This window comes from Penaeus chinensis, chromosome 18 (assembly GCF_019202785.1).
Source record: "Penaeus chinensis breed Huanghai No. 1 chromosome 18, ASM1920278v2, whole genome shotgun sequence".
Taxonomy (NCBI): domain Eukaryota; kingdom Metazoa; phylum Arthropoda; class Malacostraca; order Decapoda; family Penaeidae; genus Penaeus; species Penaeus chinensis.
The window spans coordinates 27,408,645-27,421,144 of NC_061836.1; the positions used below are offsets into that span (position 1 = coordinate 27,408,645).

General features: G+C 34.0%; 2 protein-coding genes across 5 annotated transcripts in view; one reads left to right on the top strand and one right to left on the bottom strand.

Annotated features, from left to right (window-relative positions):
• The window catches only part of LOC125034682 (lipoyl synthase, mitochondrial-like), a 6,019-nt gene extending 1,031 nt beyond the window's left edge, over positions 1–4,988 (bottom strand). Inside the window, exons 1-8 of the mRNA XM_047626585.1 lie at positions 4,902–4,988; positions 3,671–3,781; positions 3,301–3,426; positions 2,958–3,074; positions 2,584–2,740; positions 2,301–2,358; positions 1,223–1,381; positions 912–1,027 (exon numbers count right to left, since the gene is read on the bottom strand). Of these exons, the coding sequence (XP_047482541.1) occupies positions 912–1,027; positions 1,223–1,381; positions 2,301–2,358; positions 2,584–2,740; positions 2,958–3,074; positions 3,301–3,426; positions 3,671–3,781; positions 4,902–4,973 (916 nt within the window). The 5' untranslated portion in view covers positions 4,974–4,988. The remainder of the gene's footprint in view (positions 1–911; positions 1,028–1,222; positions 1,382–2,300; positions 2,359–2,583; positions 2,741–2,957; positions 3,075–3,300; positions 3,427–3,670; positions 3,782–4,901) is intronic.
• Positions 4,989–5,325: 337 nt separating this feature from the next.
• The window catches only part of LOC125034684 (nitrilase and fragile histidine triad fusion protein NitFhit-like), a 10,742-nt gene continuing 3,567 nt past the window's right edge, over positions 5,326–12,500 (top strand). Inside the window, exons 1-12 of one of the 4 annotated variants that reach the window (XM_047626592.1) lie at positions 5,326–5,348; positions 7,308–7,440; positions 7,683–7,803; positions 8,166–8,321; positions 8,531–8,734; positions 9,025–9,160; positions 9,322–9,398; positions 9,614–9,786; positions 10,085–10,221; positions 11,058–11,233; positions 11,586–11,764; positions 11,972–12,096. In XM_047626592.1, the coding sequence (XP_047482548.1) occupies positions 7,337–7,440; positions 7,683–7,803; positions 8,166–8,321; positions 8,531–8,734; positions 9,025–9,160; positions 9,322–9,398; positions 9,614–9,786; positions 10,085–10,221; positions 11,058–11,233; positions 11,586–11,764; positions 11,972–12,096 (1,588 nt within the window). In that variant the 5' untranslated portion in view covers positions 5,326–5,348; positions 7,308–7,336. Of the gene's footprint in view, positions 5,349–5,449; positions 5,883–7,307; positions 7,441–7,682; positions 7,804–8,165; positions 8,322–8,530; positions 8,735–9,024; positions 9,161–9,321; positions 9,399–9,613; positions 9,787–10,084; positions 10,222–11,057; positions 11,234–11,585; positions 11,765–11,971; positions 12,097–12,500 lie in introns of those variants that run through there. The other 3 variants (XM_047626591.1, XM_047626589.1, XM_047626590.1) reach the window with 3 other exon arrangements.

Below are 12,500 nucleotides of genomic sequence, written 5' to 3' on the forward strand. Positions count from 1 at the left end.
AATACTAGCTAATAATGAAGAATGGTTTTCTGATCAACTACAAATTATGTCAATTATATGTTTATTTTCAATGTATGACACAAAACATTAAGGAACATTTTGCTCCTTCAAGGGGAAAGACATCTTTTTACACGGGTAAACAAATACAGGGTTATTTTTTTTATTATTAGAAGAGGTAAAACAGTAAAAAAGACATGGATATATATATATATATATATATATATATATATATATATATATATATATATATATATATATATATATATATATACCAGTTATGGGTGATTATTATTTGCTGTTACATTTATTATTGTTTAATTGAAATATATAATGAACTATTTCCATGGAAAGGTGATGAACCTGTGCTAATATCATGAAATAAAAGCATGAGAGTATTGCATCTTACTCTTGCACCAACCTTTAAGGGCAGGAGGATTTATCCTCAATGACTAAAATTATCTAATAGTCACTGACAATCAATAAATTTGATAAAGTTGGGCATATTGGTCACTTAATTGATAATTTATTGGCTTATATGATACAAAGATGGGGCTGTAATGCAATGAAAAATGAAGGATAATTGATTAATCATACTTTCACAATCTGAGAGATTTGCAGGCCTGAAAAATATTTATGAAATGTTGCTCGTATCAGCAATAGAAACAATAGAAATCACAGATCCTATTCTAAGTATCAAACACTTGTATCAGTCAGTATTTAAATTCCTTGAATTAATAAACACGCATATAAATCTTTCCATTTAATTAGCTACTAAATTTGGTTAAAGTCAGTGCAAACACAAAATTATACATGTTTTTTTCTCTTTCATTCATTCATTTCATGTCATTCATTCCATTGAATGAGCCAAAACAAGCATTTACTTCATACTTTATGCTATGAGAGCAACTAACCTTTCATTGTCTGCAAGATTTCTTCATCAGTTTCTCCCAACCCCAGCATAATAGATGACTTAGTTATTAAATCTGGCTTGACTGTTTTAGCATGCTTCAGCACTGCTAGAGATTGCCTGAAAAAAATATTAGTCAAGGAAATAAATAGTACACAGAAATACATGTAATGATATACCACATGTTACTAAATTTGGACAATTTTCAAGGATTCTTTAGTTCTGTCTACAAGGATTGATGTTTTGTATTGAAAAGATTATATACACTCACTTTCCCAAACCTATCTTCAATGGCTTAATAATATTTTTACTTACCGGTACTTTGCTCGGGGGTCGCGCACTCGAGGTGTAAGTGCCTCCACAGTCTCAATGTTGTGTGCAAATACATCAAGCCCAGACAGAGCAATTGTTTTTACAGAATCTTCATTCCCTCTGAAGTCAGGAACAAGGCACTCCACTAGGATTGCTGAATTCCTGTTGTTCAATAGATCAAAACAGTAATCATGAAAAATTACTATTAATTTATGTGGATCTGCATCAGTACTGTGTATATGATACAACCTTGAGATAGAGATAGAGATAGAGATAGAGATAGAGATAGAAATAGAGATAGAGAAAGGGAAAGGGAATTAATTTAGCTTTATTCCATTTGTTAAAATGGATATTTTTGGTGTGACATGCTGTCTGTTTTATTTTGCTTCTAATTTACCCACTGTGTGCTAGGAACGGCTGGGGTACCATCCACTGGCGGCGAGGGATTTGAGTGCAGGTCAGCAAGATCTCTACTGCTGCACCACAGGGAAAGGGAAAGGGAAAGGAAGAGAGAGAGAGAGAGAGAGAGAGAGAGAGAGAGAGAGAGAGAGAGAGAGAGAGAGAGAGAGAGAGAGAGAGAGAGAGAGAGAGAGAGAGAGAGAGAGAGATATCAAGTCTTTTCATTCAAAATAAGATCTGCCTGATAGGTGTTTAATGAATGCAAACACACAAAATTAGATATGGTCACCACCACAAAAAATTAGAATGAAAAGATACTGCTGCATCAACACAGTATGAGACCAAGTCAAAAAAGCCTAAATCCTTGGTGGAAAAGAACAGGTCTAAATCATTATCAACCTAATATATGATATTATTGTTGTTCTTGGTTCTCAAAGCAATTTGAAAATTTATTTGCAATACAATACAACTATCCAAGCACTTCAGTTAATTCCATCAAAAGGCCCTAGTCAGCAATAAATATTTATATCTGACATTGTGATAATACTTTAATGACATAGTCCAGGCAGCAAATAGAGAAAATTAACGTGGAGACTCACTGGAATAAAGACATGATATGGTTTCTCTCATGCTTGAGATTGTTACACCAAACTTCTCAAAGGAAAAGAAGTAGAGCACTTACTGCTTTTTGAGCTCAATGACTGTCTCTGCAATGTGAGCTGATCCACCATCCTCTATGTCTGTCAAGGCAAAAATAATAATGATGATGATGAGTATATTTAACAGAGAGTGCTAAGAATTGAGGATCTTGGGTATTGTGAATCAAGTTCTTTGTTTATGGCCACATTAAAAACAGAAAAAAATCTGTTAAAGAAACGTAATATCAAATAAAACTTCATCCAACAACAGTAATAGCTGAAAAAAAAGGAGGAAGAATAACAGAACTATTAATTCTCAATAATCACCATCACGGTCCACTGATGTGAGAACTACATAATCCAGTCCCCATTTTGCAATGGCTGTAGCAGTGTTGAGAGGCTCATTAGCATCTAATGGAGGTGGCTTTCGGGAGGTCTTCACAGAGCAGAAGCGGCATCCACGTGTGCATGTGTCACCCATGAGCTGAGATCAAAATGAGATTAAAAGGTAATGATATACTTCTATTGCTGTACATGACACTACTGTAACAAATACATCTGTATATCATTTATCTAATTAACCAGGAAACAATAACTAGAATGAAGTTATTACCTATTTCATCCCAATATATTACTTTTTCCATAATTATCTTCATAAATTACTAGTCCAATTAGTTCCAATAAGAAACAAAAACACCCACCATTATTGTAGCCGTTGATACATTATCTTCATTTCCTCCCCAACATTCCCCAATGTTAGGACATCGAGCTTCCTCACAAACTGTGTGCAGATTCAGTCCACGGAGGTCTTCCTTGAGCTACAAAACATGACAAAACCTTTACATAAATACAGAAAGGTATCACATAAATACAGAAAAGTACAATAAATCAAAAGTTCTATATAGTCATTATTCACGGTTTTAATGGTAGCAGAAGGGAAAATATGATTATTCCTTCAAACAACAAATTATACTACCATACTAATATAATAGTAATAATAACAATAATAATAATGATAAAAATAAAGGGGAAAAAAAAACTTACCTTACTGAACTCTTTGCCCATAGGAATTTCCCGTTTCAACCATGGTGGGAGTCTCAGTCGTTCCCTTTCCCCTGCCTCCCGCTTCAGCTTTCCCTTATAGTCTGACCAATTCATGTCTTTGGTCACCTGAAGAAGAAGAAGCAGAAGAAGAAGAAGAGGAAAAAGAAGAAGAAGAAGAAGAGGAAAAAAAAAAAAAAAAAAAAAAAAAAAAAAAAATCAAGACTCACTACATATCAATAAGGAACTGATTATTTTACATAGTTGAGAAATGTGTATATAACTAAAAATAGAATACATGCTTGGATATATACATTTTGGATGATAAAGACTAACACTCTGACAATACTTGATAACTTAAGGTATGTCCTACCTCTCCAGATATGAAATCTTCCAAAGATGGTCCATCCTTAACTTTCTTCTTTTTTTCCTTTGGCAAGGTGCTTGTCTGTCGAGTGCCTGAGATGCAACACTGGGCTGTGACCTGTAATATTTTCTCTATCAGAACCACATGGTACAAGTTTGGTGTTACTATTGGGATCTGGATAGAAAAGTGATATAATCTTACCTTCATGTTTTTTATCTATATTCTAGAGGGACATATTTAATGTACAAAACAGGAAAATAACATGCAGTAACTATTCTACCATTTAAAATTTTGCTTAATATTCATGTTGTATATTGAGTATGGATTCCTTCATATCACAGAACTTGTAAACAACTAATCCTATTATCATACTGCACCATATAGATGGTGTCATCTTCTGAAAGTACTGAGGGACTTCTCTTATAAAGGTAAAATTACTTTTTTTCCCACAAATTTAGGCATTTCTATGAAATATGGTTACCAAACAAATGTGTATATATAAAGGCAACTATATTGAGAGCCAATTGGACAATTTCATATTTACTCTTCACCTCTGATAGATATACCTTTTAAATTTCCTTCTAGTCTTCAATTCTTTTATTTATTTTCCACATTATCATTAATCCTTACACATTTTCTGATAATCAAAACCAAGACTTCTGCAAATTAATTGTATAGAATATGCAAAAGGAAATTAAGCGTCACCCACTGGTATGGGTTGTTTCACTTTCAAAGTGAACAAAATATGATAATGATAGAATGAAAAGCTAAAAAAAATAAACATATATAACTTTCATTACAAATGAAAAATAAATAAGTTGGCTCTCCATACAAATCTGTAACTGATGCCAAAACTGGCTCTTTGGTTGTATGTATGCATATACACTAATACACGAATAGAATCACCCAAAATCTGGGTTGATTATTTTAAGGCATACATAAAAACGTAAAATGAAGCCTGATTGCGTAATACGAAAACTGCAATGTTCTTTACTGCTGAACTAGAATAAAATATTCAGTGTTCTTGTTATACCAATTAAAATTCTGAACACGAACACAATTCTTTATTTAGCACTGCGACAGGATATATTTACGTGCAGACGAAAACTTAAATAACTGAGATTTGTGACTACCCTTCATTTGATAAGCCAGGCGAGAGCTATCTTTTATAATGACCAGAAAGTTCCTCTAAATCAAATTGCATTCAACATGATGGCTTTAAATAAGGGTGACCTACATTTTTCCCCAAGAAAATCCGAGCCAAAGATCGTGAATCTGCGGAGGCCTTCCGCAAGACTTGAGCAGCCATGGTTGTTTTGGTAAATAGCTGCTGGCTTAAAAAAAATATTGCATCATAACATTAATGGCTTGACTAAGAAATTTCCCAGGAGATAATTAGACGAGCCTAAGTAAAATGATATTCAAAATTTTTATTCGTCCTTGTATTTTTAGGTACAAGCGAGCGCTGGGTTATAAATTATTTCTGATTTTTTCAACCTTGCAAATCATTATACACATATATAAGTATATCTAGATCTGCTATGTATCTGTATAGACATATAATGATATATCACAAACTAAGAGAAAAAACAGCAACAAACAACAGTCGAAACAAGCAGAAAGAGAAGTACGTAAAACAAACGAACACACGAACACACCCACTCAACAGCTGATCGAGAGGCAGGTTTGAGAATGTCAAGAAATATCTTCTGAATTAACGAAGCACTTTAATGGCATGCTGTGTGAACCATACAATTTATTGTGCGGTCTTTAAACCATGGGTGTATGTAGGTGTAACTGTGAAAGTATGTGTCGTATGTTCACAGATTTGATTAATATATTTTTTGAAGTTTATCCAATCGGCACATCCACTGTTTATTATATTTATGTTAAGGAACGTAAATGTAATATAGAAACACAAAGCGTTACTTTACAGCAAGATTATCAAAGCAACAACGAATCAAACATATATGCAATAAAAGACAATGTAATGGGAGATTAACTATAAAAAAAGGAATATCACTTATCAGCATGAGAAAAATGTCAGACTCCTCATTATCTGAGGCCCAGCAAGGAAGGCATTCAGCGACGGCATCCCTGTCATGGTGATTACTGATAGCTCGGACTGAGAATTTCCGGAATTTAGGGCATGTGTACTGTGTTTTATATCTGTGGAATTAAAGGCTTCAATGCATTTTATGAAGGTGGTTTCCATCAGGTAACAGAGTTGTTGTAAAATGAAGATTGGAGGTACTAAATCTATAAAATATGTTACAGATTGAAAGTAGAGGACATGTGTCATGTAGAAAGAAGTAAAGTAGAATAATTAAGACAGGAGTAGATGATTAGGAGAGGAAATTTATGTGCTGTCTTCTTCATACTCTTGTTTATTTTTAGTTTAAAACTTATCCTTTCACTATCTTGAAAAATATGTCTCTGTTTTTCATTTCCCTATTTATTATCTCATAAGCTTACTGAATATCATCTCTTGGTATTTTTTCCCATTGTGAAAAAAAAATCCATGTCTCCTTGGTCTCCCAGTTTCAGTTTTCCTCTTGTGGACATCCTAAAGCAGGCAGGCATCATTTGCATTCTATAGATGACCTCTCACATACGTCCTGTGAACAACTTTGAATGCAGGCAGTTCAAAGCTTACTTTTTATCTCTTACTTTTAATGTTAACTGATTTGCACTAATCCAGGTATATTTCATCTTTACCATAACTTTCATCCAGTGCCAAAGTCAAATTTTTGCTAATTTCCAATAGATCTGAGAGGCTAGTTCTGCTTTTCATAAACTTATGTTGATCATACGAAAATTACTGTTTTTATTTTTTCCTTCAGCTTGAGTAACAGTTTTAATGTATCTTCTGTAAATTTTACATCGTTCGTAGCAAAGTCTGAACCCATTATATCTGTAATGTCTTGAATATTAGTGCACTTCTCTATGCAAATACTGGTTCAGACACACCAGGAAGTGTATCAGCAATTTCCTTATCATATACTGTCTGGGAACCATCCTCTTTTACCAGGTTCCCTAATTGTGGATTCAATTTCATGTTCTTCTTTACAGGCCTATTTCAGTTGTGTTATTAAATTCCTAAAAATTTTATTGTTTTTCTTTACTTGATTCATATATTTTTTCAGTATTTTCTCTTCGTTCTTTTTTTTTTTTTTTAAATGAAACAGTTTTCTTTTCAATTTTCAATAATTTTCCTAATAAAGTAGAAGTTATCATTCTCATCTTTTTCTTCCAATGGTAACCAGTCAGTTGCTTCAAAATCTACCATCATAGCATTGTAATTTACCTTGTTGCAACTTTTTTCTCGTTTTCACTCTTTCTATATCTCACAATACTACATTCTAAAAATCTGTTCATTGATAAACAGCAGAAGCTTGATGGCTTACGTAGATATGGATTTTTTAAAGTAAAAAAAAAAAAAGAGAAAAAAAAAGTATTTGTGTTATAGTAATTAAAGGCATATTCTTCATCCAAATCTTTTGCTATTTCCCTGTCCATCATATCTGTCCTTTTGTCTCTATTATCTACTATTTCAGGGTATTTATTCTCTATCTTGAGGAGTGAATAATTTTTTGTAATTATTTTATTCTCAGTTAAGTAATAGTATGCATTTTTGTTACAGAGCTGCATACAGGGTTGTAAACTGTGTAAATGTTATTGCTTCTGAGGAGACACTTTTCCCATGGTAGTATTTCATGCAAGAAAAGGCTGTATTGTGCTGCATATCAACACTTGATTTTCAATAGGAATCAAAGGTGAGTAGTGTGAAATTTTATTTGTAATATGATTGGTTAAATTTGAAAAATTTAAAACACCCAAAATGATAGTTAAGATCCCTTTCATCAGCCATTTGTATGTATATGGTCTAATTTAAGTAGGCTCTGTGCTTCTGATGCATCCTCTAGAATGCTGTTGTTCTTAGAAGTATCCTTTGCTATAGGGATAACTAAAAGAAATATTTTTTTATATTCTAATTTGACTTTTAATATTTCAACAGCACTGTCAAAATGAAACCAAGGCTTTTAGCTGTCACGCAGATGACAGCAGTTCAGGATAAAGAAACCAATTTAAAGACATGTATTGATTTGGTACAACGAGCAGCTGCAGCTGGTGCAAAGGTATGAGTAGAACATATGATTTTCATATTGTCTCTTCGAAGACTTAATAGTTTTCAGAAGTATAAACATTTGAAAAGAAATTGATACACTTGTATTGTTGTTAAAGTCCAGTTGGAATAATGACTGCAGTTTTAATTTTGGAATATTTTGGAAATATTTCTTGTATAGTGTTGGTAGTAGGTATGTTTAACATCTTTAAGAGATTTGAATGGAGGTTGCTTTTTAGCCTTTGAATTTTGAAAGAGTTTTATTATATATATGTTTTTTTTTTACACAGCTTTAGTTCTGATAAGAGCCTAGCAGCAGGTAATCTCTCAGCTAAATAAACTTCATACCTTCTTGATATCACCTTCTGCAAACAGATGGTGTTCTTGCCTGAAGCTTGTGACTACATAGCTGAGAGTAAGGAAGCTTCACTCCAACTTGCTGAATCCATCCATGGGCCTCAGGTCACAAGATACAGGGAGCTAGCAGCTTCTTCATCTGTGTGGTTATCATTGGGAGGCATTCACATTAAGGTAAGAAGGACTAAGAGGAGTCTGAATCCAGATAAGGTGCTGCTTGAGAGATTCAATAATTCCATAGATAATTATTACTAAATTACTCCTTATTTGACCATGAGACATAATTGCAGATTAAAATCTGATCTTGCTCTTGTAGACATGGAAATTTAAAAGTTTTATGTGAAGTATAGAATTTACATTTTAAATTGATTTTCCTCTTTCAGGAAGAAGGTGATGAGAAGATTAGCAACACACACATCATAATAAATGACAAAGGAGACATTGTTTCCACCTACACAAAGGCGCACTTGTTCAGCGTTCACATTCCTGAGAAGAAGCTTCACTTAGAAGAATCTAATTATGCAACTCGAGGCCAAGCAATTAATGCTCCTGTTTCTACTCCAGTGGGAGAGGTGGCTCTTGGGATAGTATCCTTTATTAAGTCAGATCTGATGTATACATTTTATTAGTAAGTTAGATGAGACATACAATTTCTTTGTTAGTAAGGCAAAATGAAGGTTGGGAAGGGATGACTTGGAATTATAAAGCTAAATACCAGATGTTGTGGAGACAGTATCATTTTTTTCTTTAAAAGATGTTGGTACCTAATATAGTATCTTGATTAGATTTACAAATTATTTCATAGTATTTTTTTCCAAAAGCATCTTTTTGTCATGTCACCATTTTTTAACAAATGTTTTCCATGACTAGTAACCAGTGTTATGATATGAGATTCCCAGAGATGAGCATGATTCAACGAAAGCTTGGTGCTGAGATCTTGACATTCCCTTCAGCATTTACTGTGACTACAGGGCTGGCTCACTGGGAGGCTTTGTTAAGAACACGAGCCATAGGCAAGTAGTTTTTGTTTTGTCCGGAATGCTTAATTTTGGTAGTTATGAACCAGTATTATATTATTTTCATGCATACTTTGTGTTAAGGTGAAGAGTAAGGAAAATAGATGGATAGACAAACAGTACAAACAAAAAGAATTTTTAATGATTTGATATTACAGAAAGTCAGTGCTATGTCATAGCTGCAGCTCAGACAGGCCAACATAATAGCAAAAGATCATCATATGGGCATGCCATGGTAAGCATTTGATTGGTTTGAAATTAATGTATGTTTTACAAGAACTAATATAAACTACAATGCATTATAATGTTTATTTTGATAATGATAAAGGAAGTTAGATAGAGTGGTATGTTTTCTATACTGTCATCCATTTGATCTATTTCCCAAGAGCATGGAATTCATCAGGTATTTTTCCAATTTTTGTTTCCATTTTCAAGTGTGTTCACTTTTAGATTGTGGATCCTTGGGGAGCTGTGATTGGGCAAGCAAGTGAGGGAACATGTTTCTTTCTTGCGGAAGTTAACCTGGACTACCTACAGAAGGTCAGGAAAGAGATGCCTGTCTTGACACACAGGCGGCATGATTTGTATAACCTAGAGCAAGTTACTCCACCTGACACTCCCCAGTAAGAAATTGGAGTTTGTTGTAAATAAAAGAAATGATGTCAAAGATAAGAGAAATCATGCCTGACAATTTTGGGTTTGGAAAAGAATGATATTATAGGGAAAAGAAACTGTCTGATGATATTGGGGTCTTTCAAATTCTTATGTAGAAAATGGACTTTCTTTTGCCAGTTGGATTTTTTTTTTTTTTTTTTATTTCTTTTTGATTTGTAGTGTGATGACCATATAAGCTAATACATTTTAGACAGATGATCAGAAACTCTTTTATGTATGGTGCTGAAACAGTGTCTTTTATTCCAGTGTGTGTCAGCTACTACCTCAGCCAAGTCCTTATGTCAGTTATCAGTTCGGCCAAGTCTCAGTACCAGGATCATGTGTGTTCCTTAAGTCAAGACTCTCCCAGGCATTTGTGAACAAAAAGCCTGTTGTAGCTGGGCGTATCCTTTAGCTTACAATTGAAATGCATTATGTAGTTCTTGAAGTTCTGTGAGTGATTCACTGGTCAAACTAAGTGAATGATGGATAGAAATAAGTGTCTTTGTTATACTTAAATTACATATATATCCTGAGCCGTAATGAGTTAAGGAGAGTGGAGCCTACTCTACATTAACAATTTTTTTTTTTTTCCCTAGTAACAAAGGAAGGAAGGATAGATGGATGGATGGATGGATGGATGGATGGATGGATGGATGGATGGATGGATGGATAGGATAGATAGATAGATAGATAGATAGATAGATAGATAGATAGATAGATAGATAGATAGATAGATAGATGGATGGATGGATGGATGGATGGATGGATGGATGGATGGATGGATGGATGGATGGATGGATGGATGGATGGATGGATGGGTGGGTGGGTGGGTGGTGGATGGATAGATTATTAAACAGATAGACTGATATGCAGACAGATAGAGATATTGACAAATAGAGATATTGACAGATAGATAAATGTACAGATAGATAAATGGACAGATAGATAAATGGACAGATAGATGAATGATCAGTACCATGGTATTGGGTGATATTTCCTTGTTCATTTATTCCATCTCATTTATGTGTATTATACATCCTTGCTGACTGAGAAAACACTCTACTGTTCTGACAGAGTGGCTCACACATTCACATCTTTTTACAAAATTACATAGTGTTCCTGTAGGCTCTTCTGTCATCTATCCATCTGTTCATTCTGGTTATCTTTCTCTATTTTACTACTGCCTTTCTTTTTGTGTTTCCTCTTTTCATGTGATTCCTCCTTAGTGCTTATATAGATACCCTTATTACACCTGAAAAGCCCAGCAAACGCCTGGCAGATCTCCTTCCTGCAGAGGTCAGCGATGTGGCTCAAATGACGCAGAAAGCCCTCAAGATCCTTTTAAAAGCCTACAATCCTGAGAGCTATCAGATAGGGATTCAGGATGGTCCAGCTGCAGGCCAGACTATTGAAGTGAGTTAAAAGAGGGTTTTATAAATGTTTTGGGAAGATGGTGATTGCAAAAAGTGTAGATAGTGTTTGTTAAGACTGTTGGAATATTTGATAAAAGGATCTTAAATGAATAATAGTGGTTCAAGAAGATGGGATTTGGTTCCCTACATTATTTTTTACGTAACTCATGAATTACGATGTTAATGGGATATCTGACATGTAAGATTGGCATAAAGTAAACCTGTTTCATATTATGTGAAAATGGTTTTCAAGATATGTGAGTATTATCGGAAGATTGATTTATTTCAAGATATTAATTTATTTCCCTTTGTCATATAAAATAGATCAATAATTGTTCTTGTATATTTTATAGCACCTGCACATACATGTTGTGCCCATGACACCTGGCAGCAAGGAGAAACTTCAAGGGCACGAACAGGACACAAGTATTCGATGGAGGGAGACCAGTGAGATGGAAGAGGAAGCCACAAGACTCCGGAGTGTAGCTGAACAGATCCACTCTAGTCTTAGCATACCTGTTGATACTCCAAAGTATGTAATGCTCTGAACAGAATTTTATTAATACAGAAATAAGGAGAATGCAAAGTTAAAAGAATATAACATTTTTGTGTCTTTAAATCAAATAGGAATAGTGCTAAAATTGAAATCAAATGAAGCTTTTAATCAGAAAAGAGTAAATTAGCAATCCATTCTTTCATAGATGTCAACATTTGATAATGATACTTAACCATTCTACAGGTGTCTGAAGCTGCATAAACCAGTCTTGCCTGACAACAGTGTCATGAACATTCCACCTGAACTCCTAGTTGTCAAGACTGAATTATCATGTGCCTTTGTTGCACCCCATCCTGTACTACCAGGCCGTATCCTTTTTGGGAGACAGGAGTTTGATGTGTTGTGTTTGGCACTAGCTTTTTGCATTGCTTGTTAGGCTATTCTTGCCAGAGAATTAGTTTGATTATTGTGATAAGACTAGTTATGACATGAGGTCACTGTGATAAGTATGAAAGATGTTAAGAATGAGAATGAATGCCTTAACAGTACAAGAATGATTACAACTCTTGTACTGTGATAGTGTTCCTTCTCATTCATAGCTTTTTCAGCACCAGCTGTTATCAAGAAATTTTTATTATTGTTATGATAAAGCTATTCTTCTTCTGGTGGAGATATTAATTATGTGATTATGTCATTATCATCATTATCATCATTATCATCATATCATCATTATCATCATTATCATCATTATCATCATTATCATCATTATCAT